The sequence below is a fragment of the Macaca nemestrina genome, chromosome 9 (genome assembly GCF_043159975.1).
Source record: "Macaca nemestrina isolate mMacNem1 chromosome 9, mMacNem.hap1, whole genome shotgun sequence".
Taxonomy (NCBI): Eukaryota; Metazoa; Chordata; class Mammalia; order Primates; family Cercopithecidae; genus Macaca; species Macaca nemestrina.
In genome coordinates, this window is record NC_092133.1 from 91,465,935 (window position 1) to 91,481,263 (window position 15,329).

The window sequence follows — 15,329 nt, forward strand, 5'->3', positions numbered from 1 at the left end:
AATGAGATAAATTAGTTAAATAACTTAAGGATATGTCAAATATTAAGTTAGAAATCTGAAATCAGAAACCAAAGAATCAAAATTAGTAATTCATAATAAAGCTGACAAGGCCTAAAACAGATTTTACTTTGCATTCTATATTAATATAAGTATGGCTACATTAAATATAAAACATAAAGTTACTAAAAGAAGTGAGAATTAAATTTTCATGCCTTGTGTATAAATTTTTTGTTGACACACTATAAATGTACACTTTTTAGGGGTACATATTATCACTTAATACATTCACATAATCAAATCAGAATAATTGAGATATTAATCGCCTTAAGTATGTATCTTTCCTTTATGTTAGAATCATTCAAATTATTCTCTACTAGGTATTTTAAAGAGTACAACAAATTGCTCTTACCTGTACTTGTCCTTATGTTTTCTTCCAGTTTTTTATTAAAATCAGCTATAAGTCACTCAAAAACACCTGAGCTATAATTTATTAGCTGGCTATGTTTTCTTAATTTTTATTTTAAATAATTTATATCATATCTTTTATTAGAGTTCCTGCTCTCATTGAAACCAATATTTTTGCTGTGTATTTATAAAAATCTGTCTCATCTTGACTCTCTCATGTAGTCTCTATGATTATCTTACCCTTCTTCAATGACTTATTTCCTATCATCCCCTTCATCTAATTTATTATTATATAAATATGGTGGCATCCATTAGATAATTTTTTAACCAAAATAACCTAGGACAAAAATTTACCCTTACATAGTTTATAGTATTACAGAAAAAATTAAAATTTAAAAATTACATGTTATATTTTGAAATATCTCTTCACAATTTACAGTTGTATTAGTTACCTCTTGCGTGGAAAAATGTGAGACTTTAGTTTTTAATAGTACCTTGTTTAACTGGGTTTGCCTTAAAATGGTATAGGTTGTTTCTATTCTGTGTGGCAAAAAGCTAAGTATAAATAACTGTATAAATTCTGCTTCTTCCAAGAAACAGAGAAAAACAGAATAAGTCATGGGGGGGCAATGATTGATTAATGAAAATCATATGTAGCAACTAAATAGAAACTTGTAAATAAATAACAATTGAGACAGAGATGCCCTCAAAAGCAGATACTGAAAAAACGTGTTCTGTGAGAAAAAAGTCTGGGGTAAATCATTTTTAAAAAGGTGACGGAGGAGGGAGAAACAAACAAGAGACATGATCAGTCAATCAAGTATGAGCTTCAGTCGTGAAAGAAAAGGAGAAACAACTACCCTAAGACATGTGACAAAATACATAAAATACAGACTTTTGTTAATAATATATTCCCATAATGCTGATCAGTATTTACACTATAATTAGTTATTTTGTTAATATCTGGGTAATCAAGATTTTAATTTTATTATTATATAATAAGACACTCAATTAGTTAAACATGGTCTTCAATCAATACCTAAAAGCCAGAACAGTCTTACTACAGAGAGAGAAAAAATTTAAAACGGAATATTTCATAAACTTTTCACCTGAAGAAATTATTGGTAATAAGAATTTCAGAGTAATGTATTCCTTGAAAACATATGTTTAATAGAACATGAGTTTTGGCTGGGCTTTGTGGCTCACGCCTGTAATCCCAGCACTTTAGGAGGCCGAGGAGGGCAGATCATGAGGTCAAGGGATCGAGACCATCCTGGCCAACATGGTGAAACCCTGCCTCTACTAAAAATACTAAATTAGCTGGGCGTGGTGGCACACACCTGTAGTCCCAGCTTATGTAGGAGGTTGAGGCAGGAGAATTGGTTGAACCAAGAAGGCAGAGGCTACAGTCAACCAAGATCATGCCACTGCACTCCAGCCTGGGTGACAGAGTGAGACTCCGTCTCAAAAACAAAAAAACAACATGAGTTGAGACTAAAATATATTACAATATTTTTAATCTAAATTCTACATGGAGGATACTAGAAAATACAGTGTAACTTTCTTTCCTGTTACTACATATCTCTGATTTACTGTCTTCTTATTTAAGACATATTTCCTTAAGATAATGCATGTGAATTTATGCATTCTAAATATTAAAAGAAAATATAAATTTAAGCCACATTTAGAAATTCATTAGATTTAATTATAAGATACATTATGCATATTATCTCACTCGTAACATTCTATTACATAAAATAATCAATTGTCTGCTTATTATTCACATTGCAAACCTCTTAAAATGCTTTTTATAGGCAAGACTGTATTCTGGGTACACAAGGATGCACGCAAGTATGTTTTCTAACTTGCGGTATCTCATAGTGATGGAAGAGCTTCAAAAAGATTATTTAAATAACTAAAGAACTTCAAAAAGATTATTTAAATAACTAAATATAAAATCTTCTGAAATTTAAAATTTTCAAATGTGATCAAAGATCTTTGAACAATATGTTTAAAAACTGCAATTTAAAAATTCTGAAATTAAAATCTTACCATATGCTTATTAAGAGTCTCTGCTTCCAGAACTGGTTGTTTACTTAGGGTAAAACCTGCGTTCTTCATTTAGATGAAGAGTTTAAAGTATACTTTTAATTAAATAACTTAGAAAACACACTGGCATCCCTTAGTAATACAGATTCTGAGAAAGAGAATTTACATTTCTAAATTTCAACTAATATTTATTTATTTATTTATTTATTTATTTATTTATTTATTGAGATGGAGTCTCGCTCTGTCGCCCAGGCTGGAGTGCAGTGGCGCAATCTTGGCTCACTGCAAGCTCCACCTCCCGGATTCATGGCATTCTCCTGCTTCAGCCTCCCGAGTAGCTGGGACTACAGGCGGCCGCCACCATGCCCAGCTAATTTTGTTTTGTATTTTTTAGTAGAGACGGGGTTTCACAGTGTTAGCCAGGATGGCCTCGATCTCCTGACCTCGTGATCCACCCGCCTTGGCCTCCCTAAGTGCTGGGATTACAGGCATAAGCTACCGCGCCTGGCCTCTACTATTATTTTTTAAATTTGAGTTAAGGTCTCGCTATGTTGCCCACACGGGTTTCAAACTCTTGGGCTCAAGAAATCCTCCTGCATCAGCCTCCTTGGTAGCTGGAACTACAGGCATGCACCACCATGCCCAAATAAATTTTCACAACTTTTAATATTATTTTGGTGTATTTAAAGAACCAAGAAGAGAAACTGAGACAAAGCTCTCTCCTAAAAACTACGTGATATCAAAATAGTAGGTGCAAAAATCCTATATGTTACATGGCACAGTTTTGGAACTGAACAGTATCAGAGAAATTCCTTGATTACTATAATAAGTAACTTGATCCATTAAAGATAAATTTAAGCATGAGTTTTTTTTTAAGTTACAATAGGATAATTTTAACACTCACAGTAAGTACACTTATCCAAATAAAAATTTACCAGATTTTATATGTTCTCTACTGTGGAAAAGTTTTTTCTAATATAGTGCTCCTGTCACTATATATTCTCCAGCCCTTTCTTTTTATGGCCCTCACACCCTCAAAGTACTTACCAAACATTTGTTATTTACTAAAGTAAAAAAAAAAAAAAACTGTTTAAATCAACTACTCATATTTCTATAAAATATTTTTATCTGACCAACTTTATATTGCCAACATGAAATAATGATACTTACAGCACTGCAAAACATGAAAAGTAAATACTATACAGAACTAGATTCCAACTGAGAAAATCAACTTCACGAAAGACCATTTTACCTTGGTAGCAAGACTAAAGTCTTCCTCAAGTTTTGTAGGCTGTGAATTTTCAGTAGTCGGTTTGCCAAAAGGACTTTAGAGAAAAAAGATACAACATAAAGGAGCAAATTCATATATTTAAAAAGGAAATCTGCTAGTTCATATCTTGGTGCTCACTCCAAAAAAATGAGAAGAAAAAAACAAAATCTGGGGAAAGATCAGTCCTCGGTATATTAAATCATGTTTCTTGGTATAATTAAAATATGCCCTCTGTTTTTAAAAAATATCTTAGTTACATATTTTTGACTCTACCTCCCGAACCTATAACATCCAAAGAACACTCACTCTTAGCTTCATAAAAAATAGTGACAGCCAATATAATTGGCATACCCTGAGAATAACTCGTCCTCACAAACTGTCCTCAGTGATGAACTGAAAATGTATTTAATGGCTGACATAACTTTTGATATCTAAATTGGAACAAACTTGATAACCTAAAATGAGGAAGAAAGATACAGTTCCCTTGTCCTTTATCCACTCTCTACCTCTGATTTAAAGACTAATCTGTGTCACAGGAAAATGACATTCTTTGTTTCTCAGCATAAAAACCACTTAAGAAGACCCTGTTGCTTTCCTTCACCCTAAAACACTACAGAGGGTGCCCTGAAATATTTGAAATGTTGAAAAGCTGAACCTACAAATGTCAAATCACAAATGTATATTTCTTATTGGGAATATTTTTCTCAACAAAAATTGAAACTTTAAAAATAATAAAATCTAACTACTTATTTTATACTTGTCCTTCCCTGTTCAGGGCTACATCAACTAGCAAAACCTTAAAAATCTTTGTACTTATTCCCAAGGAGAGAGACTGCTAGAAAAACTGAGTCCTGATAATTGGATTTCTCTAAGTACCGTATATACACAGAGAGAAAGATCTGGAAGTGGGAGCCACTATATATAGTGAAAGTGTCTCACTTCCACATCTTTCTTCTGCAGAGCTTCATGGCAGTCTCCAACCTTTAAATATTCTATTTAAAGATTACTATCTGTGCTTTGATGAGCTGAATATTTAAAGGTTGGAGACCGCCATGAAGCCCTGCAGAAGAAAGATGTGGAAGTGAAAGACACTTTCACTATATATAGTGGCACCCACTTCCAGATCTTTCTTTCTGTGTATACATGAAAAGATAAACTCAATGACCAACCAAGAAGTTCTGAATTTACCTATTCCTGGAAAACACCTAAATGGAGACTCAGTCAGTCATTCACCTCCAGCATAAGCACGTTATCAAAAACCCAACTGAAGCTCCATGACTTATTTGATAGCCAATCTTACCCCTGCTTTACATGTACATGGTTACAACATCAGAGGCTTGGAAAAAGAGGCAAAGGGAAGGGGACACCTGCCTTGGGCCACAGATCTATGTAATTCAGCAACCTTCAATCTCCTAGCACTCAAGGGGCTCTAAGCCTCTCCAGTAAGATTTGGGGTGAAAGAACAGAATAGCACATTTCTTTCTGATTTTAGAGACTTTTCCCAGTGGCTCATTTTTTTTTAAATCTTTCCATAGAAACCTTGAAGCTTGTCCATTCTTCCAATTAAACAAGCAAAAAAGCAGTGACCTATTCAGGACTTCTTTTGTACCATATTTAATATGCCTTTCTAGATAACTCCCAATGTCTACTGTGTTTGTTCTAATTTATCTTCATCAAACTTGTCATAAGATCCAACACTCTGATCTCTTTGGTAAAACCCTTACTCCTACCAATCCTGGGATTATTTCTCTTCAGACTTGGCCTTTCCCTGCTAATTCCCTTGTTACCTACTTCCACTGGGTTCTCCAGCTAATTCCATTCTTATCCTTTTCAATTTGTTTAATTAGACCCATTTCCTCTTCCTTTCTATTATTCAAACACTCACTTACATGGTGATATAAAAACAAGAGTAATGGGCTTTGAAATGAGTTTAAATATTACTTGTTACCTCCTATATTTAAATAGGTCACTTTGAGTTTCAGACTCTCCATCTGAACAACCATTTTTCCAGGATATTAAATACAGGTTGAAATATGAAAGTATTTTGATTAGTCTCCAAGGGTCCTTAAAATCCTAAAATTCCATGTACTTTTAATTTTACCTATAGAAAAATGGGGCTGGTAGAAAGCAATAAAATAATAGAAGAAAAGAACACCAAGGAAAGCAGAGAAGAAAGTAATCAGGAAAAGATCATAGAAAAGTCATGGAAGAAGAAAAAAAGACTCTAGCAAAAAAAAGAAGAGTTCATGCAACTAGGCAGGGTACTGCTTTGAAGAAAAACTAAGCTGGGAAGTCAGTAAACCGAGAAATCTATAAGAAATAGCCTCTAAATATGATTAACATATTTCTATGTAGATATTCTCCAATAAGAGTAAAATAATTCATCTATAGGATTTACCTGGTCTCGCTTATGAAACAAAAACCTATGTCTTGTCACCACAGCTAAGTCAGATCTGCTCTAAAAACTTTGATGATAAATCAAGGTACTGGTTACCACTCTAACTGTTAAACATGTTAAAACAAAGTCTTGGATTAACCAGTGTTCTAAGGGAAATCTCTAAAATGAGTTAACGTATAACAAAATGTGACTTTGTGAATTGATCCCATCTGGACCTATACCTTGATCCTAGTGATACATAGGTCTCCATCAATCTATGTCGAGAGGGAAGAGAAGGGATTTGGGAGCAAGTTAGGCTGATGGCAAACTTAAGGGTCAGCTACTTTTTAGCTATGAAATCATAGGCTAATTAATCAACGTCTCTGAACCACATTTGCCTCATTAATACAAAGTAGGTGACAGTAGCACAGATGTTTTCCAAAGCTGTGTGATGACTACGTGAGATGATAAATATTAAGCACATAATACGTTGTCTAGCCTAGAGTAGAATACTCGACAGATAGTGGTCTCTTTTCTCTGTATTTTCTGAGTTAACATATACATTTTAAAAAACAGCAAAGTCTTACCTGAATGTAGACTCTACAGAACTCACATCCACTATTAAAGAAAAAAGTAAATACATTAAATCAACAAAGATAAATAAAAGATACAGAATATTAAAAACATAAGAGGGCATGATGGCACATGTCTATAATCCCAGCTACTTTGAAGGTGAGGCAGGAGGATCATCTGAGGAGCTCAGGAGTCTGAAAGCAGCCTGGGAGACATCACGAGTCTTCAACTTAGTTTAAAAGAATCATGCACACTTTCATGCATAATTCAGGTCTTGGTTTAAAAAGCATAATACTCCAATGCTTTGTTACAAAGACTCAGATGATTTATTATAAAGCATTTATTTGGGACCATACATCGAGACTATAGTGAAATTATTATTAAGTATACTATTATGAAATTAATGCATTAAGAATGTTTATTTCCCCTCTTTTATAGATCTCAAATGCAAGGAAAAACAGAATTTATCACAATTTGATATCTGCAAGTGAACTACAGTGTACAAAGAGTCATAATCCAAACAGAACCCTTTAAGACTGACAGAAAACTGTATTATTAGCAGAATTAGTATAAGCAGACAGTATCAACCTTAGAAAGTATAATTTCTTGATAAATGAACTTGGAGCAGTTAGAACAGAGTATACAGTAGTCTCTCTTTATCTGCTCTATGTGTAGAAAGACACACAACGTGATTTCCCTCTGTTCTCACACCACCATCATTAAAACAGAAGACATCTGTGACCAAATGTTGGAGGATTTTCTCCACCAATAAATAAGCAACCAATTCTGTACCAGAAACCAGCTGGTTGTCCCCTATTTAATTCCAACACTGTCTATCTAGAAAGAGTCTCAGATCCCATAGTCTGAGGGCTCAGTCTCACAAGACTGCCCTCCCACACCAGTTGCAAATCTGGATCTCTGAAACATCTAACCGTCTGGTTTCATGTTGGGGTCCTCACAACTTCATCTTTGGGTTGGATTAACATGCTAGAGTGCCCCAAATCCTAAAGGAAACATACTTACCAGTTTATTATAAAGGGTATTATAAAGGAGACACATGAAGAGATGCATACGGCAAGTTATAGGGGAAGGAGCATGGAGCTTCCATGCCCTCCCAGGGCACATCTGCCTCCAAACACTTCCATACATTCAGCTTTCTGGAAGGTCTCTGATCCCAGTCCTTCTGGGTTCTTAAACAGCTTTACTACATAGGCATGAATGAAAAAATCTGTGGCCACTGGTAATCGATATAACCTTCAACTCATCTCACCTCTAGGAGGTTGAGGGGTGGAGCTGAAAGTCCCAACACCCTAATCATGCCTTGTTCTTTTTTGTGACCAGCTCCTATCCTGAAGCTACCTAGGGATTGCCAGCCACCACTCAATTATTAGCATACAAAGACATCACTTTGGAGATTCTAAACATTTTATGAGTTGTATGCCACAAAACAGTGTTGAAGACCAAACATATATTTCAAAATATAATATCCATGGTTTTGATTTCTGTAATTTCAGTTACTCATGGTCAACCATAGTCCAAAAATATTAAATGGGGAATTCCAGAAATATATAAATCATAAGTTCTAAATAAGGTGTCATTCTAAGGAGTATGATGAAATATTAAGACATGCTGTTCCATCTCACCCAGGTCATGAATCATCCCTTTGTATAAGCTAACTGCCCATTAGTCATCAAAATCGTCTGTCATCAAAATCCCAACCATCAACATTATCATGGCTCAATGATCCAGGGTCACGTGAAGCAGATGATCCTCCTTCTGATGTATAGTCAGATAGCCAGAAATAATTAGTAGCCTAACACCACATGACAACTCCTACCTCATTCACCTGACTTCATCTCATCACACAGGCATTATATCATTTCACAATCATCACACGAACAAGAAGGGTGAGTACAATACAAGACACTTTGAGAGACCACATTCACCTAACTTTGAATACAATATGTTGTTATTGTTTTATTATGACTTATTGTTAATCTCTCACTGTGCCTAATTTATGAATTAAACTTTATCATAAATATGCACATATTTAAAAAAAACATGGATGTATAGGGTTCCATACTATCCACAGTTTCAGACATCCAGTGGGTGTCTTAGAAAATACTCCCCATGGATAAGGCTGATTACTGTACGTGTGTATGTCTGTGTGTGTGTGTGTGTGTGTGTGTGTGTGTGTGTGAGAGAGAGAGAGAGAGAGAGAGAGAAAGAGAATACAGATCTCCACTCTCCACAAGAAGCACATAAAAAAGACAGCACTTTTCCTTATACAAGACCCTTAGGTTTTGACAATTCTGGAAAAATGCTGGCACGCATACTCCCCAGTCTAGACAATTTTCCAGACCCTGGGTATGTTGACTGCTTCAGTTGCAAAGCATTAGGTAGGATCTTGGGAGATTTCTTCTTGGACACCAGAAATATTAACCACATCAACAGTGTACCTAACAACTCTAAAATAATTCTTTTGAACAGATTATCACTGCAGAACTTGTAAGTTAACTCCAATTGACTTTTCAGTAATCTCACTGCTTGAAATTCTCACATTTAAAAGAAATTTGCCACATCATTTTCTCTCACTCCTCTCCTACTTTTCATTAGCCACTGTTCAGTCTCCTTTACGAAGTCCTTTCACTCTGTGAAATGTTGATATTTCCAGGGTTTTGTCAATGGCTTTCCTCTTATTCTACATCTTCTGCCTCATGGATATACTCATTGAGATCTATGGCTTTGTCTAAAAATTATAATAAAATTATTCTAAGCCCGCATCTCCAACCAGAGTTCTATCTCCAGCTAGAAATACCTATAATAATCCAATTACCTACTGAAAATATCCCACATAAATGTTTCATTGAACTCAATATGTGAAGAAAATTGTTGGTCTGTCCCATGATTGTTTGCACTTTTCTGTTGACCTGACAATTTCTGACTCCTTCCCCGTGAGCATTCCCCACGTGGAAACTTATGAATGACCTGAGATTTTTTCTCTCCCCTAGCTTTTTAAACTCAATAATCACTAAATCATATTAACTGTACCTCTTTTCTGCATTTGCTTTATCTTTCCATTCCCACTGGAAATACAAACTTATTTATTTTATATTTATATTTCCTAGTTAGACATGGCCCCTTAACTGATGGCTTTCACAGGGAAAAAGAAACCCTACCTGTAGGGGATCAGACAAAGTGGTTAGAAAAATTATAAAGATAGTTATAGAAAATAGACACGAACCTTCTTGGAAGGCCGGTGGGGTTGCATAGCTTCAGTAAATGATTTGGCTGAAAGTAGCCTAATCCTCTTTACTTTGAGTTGATAGCAATATAGCAAACATCTAGGGAATGTGGCAGAGTTTATCCAAATAGCTTGTTTACTCACGTGGTCCTAAGACCAAACTTTGATCATCCGAGGGTGCATGATTGCTCTGTACTGGGGGTCAGCAATGTTAATTACACTCTAGTGGTGTTTATTCGAGATCTTTGTCATTTACTCTGTACTAAATAATGCGAACTCTGCCACCTCATCGAGCCAACAATGCAGACTCAGGCAGCAAAGCCCCTGAGCCGCACTGACAGGCAAAATATCTATTTCAGTGTACGTCTCTCATCCCTTGCTAGGTCAGGTTCCACAGGATGGAACCCGCAGGTGGTGCCCCGCAAGATGAATGCTGCAAAAGGATCACGACGGACCACTCAAAAATGAAGGTGAAAAGGACTGCGCTGTAAGTGAGTCAGTAAGTCATTGGTGCCCACTCGGGATTTCCAAGTTCCGGGAGAATTGTTCAGGCTAGGGTTTCATCATGGGACAACAATTATCAGCAGAAACAGTATATAAAAGTATTGAAAAAGCTGCTTAAAGTTAGTGGAGCCTCGGTATCACAGGCTCAATTAAGGGACCTAATGCAAACTGTTGTATTCCATAACCCATGGTTATGGAATTCCAAATTCAGCTCACCAAATGGTTTTTAGACAAAGTTTTATTGGAGTACAATCATGCCTATTTCCTCACACACTATCTATGACTGCTTTCATGCTACAATGGCAGAGTTGGAAAGCTGTGATAGAGACCACATCACCTAACATATTTCCTGTTTGGCCCTTTACAGGAGAAGTTTGCAAATCTCTGGTTTGTACCATGACCAGTATGCCCTAATACTTTAATCTAATCTTGGGACGCTGCTGCTCAAACAATTCCAATGAATCCCTGCAGAAAACATTGCTGGCTTCCTACACATAACCATTATTTATTCTTTCTTGCTACAGAAACACAAGTTAATTTATATATTTATTATCCCATTACTCCCATCTCATCTACAAAACAAGAAATGATTCTAAGCTAATCACACTAATCACATTTGCTTTTCTAGTGACTGGTACAAATGAGTATTTGTACTTGGGATGTTGATGCAGGAGAAATACTTGAGTCTGGGAGGCAGAGGTGGTAGTGAGCTGAGATCACGCCATTGCACTCCAGCAGGAGCGAAAGAGTGAAACTCTGTCTCCAAAAAGATAAATATTTAAAATGTATTCCTGTATGTTAAATATTTTCACTTTAATTTTTAACATTAATTGAAGCAGTAAATACTCCCACTTCAATAAAAGCTCTCTGATACAAGCTGTCATTTAATGTTGACTTTTAGTGGCTATGAAAGACAGCCTAATTAAATGCTTTCAGAGTTAAAATGACAAACTATGAGGCCTTAAATCAAAGTGGAGCTAATTGTATTAAGTACAACTAAAATATATGATAAGTAAACAAAAAAGGAAGTTCCAATATAATATGTACAGTACAATAAGACAAGAAAACAAATTCTACCTATAGTCTATAACCGCACACATATGTTGAGAATTTTTGTTTTTTTGTTTGCTTTTTGAGATGGAATCTCACTCTGTCACTCAGGCTAAAGTGGCACAACCTCAGCTCACTGTAACTTCTGCCTCCTAGGTTCAAGCGATTCTCCTGCCTCAGCCTCCAGAGTAGCTGAGATTACAGGCACCCACCACCACAACTGGCTATTTTTTGTTATTGTTAGTGGAGATGGGGATTCACTATGTTGACCAGGCTGGTCTGGGACTCCTGACCTTAAGTTACTTGCCTGCCTTGGTCTCCCAAAATGCTAGGATTACAGGCATGTGCCACCGTGCACAGCCTGTTGTAAAATGTTTTAAACATGCATGGAAATGACAACAAAAAACTAATTCAGGCTGTTTTGTACCTCTAGGCAATTAATTACAGTAGCATAAAAAGACACCAAGGCCAAATGCTTTGGAGTCACTCTTCTAAAACACTGTGTAGCAAAGAGTCATCAAGGAATGATTGCTTGATTTACTTTTTAATATTATAAGTCACACTCACACACACATTCAGTCAGCTAATTAAAAAAAAAAACTGATTTTCTTTAGATTCTCAGAGTGACAACACTCATAGCTGTCATGTCAGCAAGTGAAATTTTCCTCTAGGTAATTACCAGAATTCCAGTCAGTATTTGAACCACTGCAAATATTTGACAGTCTCAAATTTCACCTGCCTTGAAACCAAGCACATATAGAAATTGCAAGTTGGAAACTTTATACTATCAGGACATTAAAGTAGAACCACATGAAGTAAAGCGGATTTTTTTTTTTTTTAATCTCTAAATCTTATGCTTGTAAATGGCATTTTTTCAAACATAAATACTAACATTGGCATTATTTGTATCAAATTTTCCCATCAAATTTTGAAAAGAAAACAACATTGGGAATAAAAAGGCTCTCAGCATTTCAAATATTTTAATATTCTTCTTTCCAGAGTAAAATTAAAATTACAAAATTTACCTGCTTTGAATGTTTGTATATCCTTCACTTCTAAGGCTTTATTTGGAATAGAAACTTTCATTCCACAAGTAGGCTAAAGGGTTTGGAAACAAAATAATTAATATATAATGTATACTTCATAAAATATGTAGTTAATACTCAAGATAAAAATATAAAAGGTATTACCTTCAGAAGACCATCTTTATGAGGAGACTCTAAAAGAAAAGGGACGTATATAATTGATTATATGCAAGCCTGTCAAAGCCTACCAAACATTCATACAGTGTCAATATGAAGATGAATCCTTATGCTTGAATTGAAAAGGGATTACACTAAGTTTTGGGTTCTTTTGGGTGATTGTATTTGTTAACATGCCTACTTGACAGAAATATACCTAAGAAAATTTCAAAAATAGATTTCACCAAACATGCTGTGAAGACTTCAACAGTGAAAATATATTTAAAGTGACAATAACTAAAGCACAAAAATCCTAATAGAAGTAAGAGTAAGCTGCTGTATAAGAAGTTGTATTCAATAAGATGACCAAGTCATGCCCCCACCACCCCCCAACAAAAATAAATACCCAAGATAATGGTAGAATGCAATATTATATTGTTAAGGAAACACATCAGAATCACTTATGTCAATATACTACATGTAGCTATTATGTTTTTCAATTTGTCCTGTAATTTAGGAATTGCAAAGCTGTGATGAGATTTCAAAAGTACAATTTACTTATCATTACAGAGAATGTTCTAAATTTGTCAGCATATCTACTTATAGAATAAAAGTTAATAAACATATTCATTTTTGTACCTCTGTGAAATACAAGTATTTTTACATTGATGGGGTTCTCTAGCTTAGCTCTCTTAAAATTTCCTGATCCACTTATACAAAAAGGTTCAAGCACACCCATTAACAAACCAATACAGGCCAGGTGCAGTGGCTCATGCCTGTAACTCCAGCAGTTTGTAAGGCTGAGGAGGGCGGATCTCTTGAGGCCAGGAGTTCTAAACCAGCCTGGACAAAATAGCGAAACCCAGTCTCCACTAAAAATACAAAAATCAGCCAGGTATGGTGGCACATGCCTGTATTCCCAGCTACATGGGAGTCTGAGGTACGAGAATCACTTGAACCCAGGAGGCAGAGGTTGCACTGAGCCAAGATCATGACACGGTACGCCAGCCTGTATGACAGAGCAAGACACTGTCTCAATAAAAGAAAAAAAAAAGAATTCTAATATGAAAGTATCAAAAACTAGAAGTAAATTTCCAGAGGCTTTTTACATATCATTAACCTGCGTATTTCAATGTTAGAATAATGGTTATTGAAAATAACAGTTTTAGTGTTCAAGGAATGAATATTACAATTGTTTTGTTTCTAAAACTAATTCTATCTGTTCTACCATGTGAGTTGTTAAACTACTGTTATGAAAAAATTCTTATAGAAAACTTAGCTTCAAGAAAAAGCAGACATCTCTTTGATATAGAAATATATCTCATTTCATCAAATAATATGAATAAAACATGTTTAATCTCTCATTTTTCTCTACTTTTTTATTTTTTCAGTATGACACACTTTAGTACATTTAGAAATACCAACTACATATGTGGTTTTCATTGAGAGATAATTGATCAATAATTAAGACACTTCAGGGATATAAACTCTCTAAAACACACAAAATTTATGTCTACCCATTTGAAGGCTAAATATGCATGACCATATTGCATGTATGTGTTTTAGAAAAAAAGTGCTTAAAATTGTATTCAATACACTTTAAATAAAAACCTGCTTTAATTACAATGAGAAGGTCCTTCTCGATTCATTAATATCTTTAAAATTTACTTCTGAAGCAGTGAAGAAATCTTAGAAATTCATATATAAGAAATGATACCATTAATTCATCTGCTTGTTTTAGGTAAAAATTTGATAAATGTACATCCTCACTAAGTGCAAAGAAAGCAGAGTGTCATGAGACAGGAAATGAATATGTAACCAAAATATTTTCCCTTATAAAGACAATAGCTGGCTTTAAACTTTCTAACACAAGATAAAAAAGCAAAACACAAAGAGATGAAACATTAAGGGCTATCTCATCATCAAGGAACCATTTATCACTTGGCACTTAAGAATCCCATGTATGGTTGAAAACTGGTTCTAAATCGTGATCTGATAATCCCTGAAGTTCAAAATCCATGCAGAGGAACCAGGTAGGGAAATACTACCTTAGTTATTTTTTTGTTACTTTTATTTTTGTAAAGGGGTACACTGGAGTTTTTAGAGTCAGGACAGGTCACATGGCATCGCTCTAAAGATTAGTGAGCCACATTTATAATGGCTATTGAAATATATGTCTGTGCATACTTGTATTTTGAGTACTTCACTTTTAATTTCTAATATAGCATGAAGTAGAACATACACTTTAACAAAGGCTTGTTAACACCTGTAATTATATTTACGTTGTTTTTTAGTCACCATGAAGAGAGTCTAATAAATGTGGTGCAAAGTAAAAATGCACACTATGAATTTTTTTTTCTTTTTTTTTAGATGGAGTCTTGCCCTGTGGCCCAGGCTGAAGTGCAGTGCTGCAGTCTGGGCTCACTGCAAGCCATGCCTCCTGGGTTCACGCCATTCTCCTGCCTCAGCCTCCCGAATGGTTGGGACTACAGGCGCCCACCACCACGCCCGGCTAATTTTTTGTATATTTACTAGAGACGGGGTTTCACTATGTTAGCCAGGATGGTCTCGGTCTCCTGACCTCGTGATCCGCCAACCTCAGCCTCCCAATGTGCTGGGATTACAGGCGTCAGCCAACGCGCACAGCCTAAAATCTTAAAATAAATGAAAAATGAG

The 15,329-nt window shown here is 35.3% G+C and overlaps 1 protein-coding gene across 1 annotated transcript in view; it reads right to left on the reverse strand.

Annotated features, from left to right (window-relative positions):
• LOC105463240 (ankyrin repeat domain-containing protein 30B-like) overlaps positions 1–15,329 on the reverse strand; it is a 256,388-nt gene that overhangs the window by 169,460 nt on the left and 71,599 nt on the right. Inside the window, exons 34-37 of the mRNA XM_071068724.1 lie at positions 12,663–12,691; positions 12,498–12,570; positions 6,689–6,719; positions 3,707–3,779 (exon numbers count right to left, since the gene is read on the reverse strand). Of these exons, the coding sequence (XP_070924825.1) occupies positions 3,707–3,779; positions 6,689–6,719; positions 12,498–12,570; positions 12,663–12,691 (206 nt within the window). The remainder of the gene's footprint in view (positions 1–3,706; positions 3,780–6,688; positions 6,720–12,497; positions 12,571–12,662; positions 12,692–15,329) is intronic.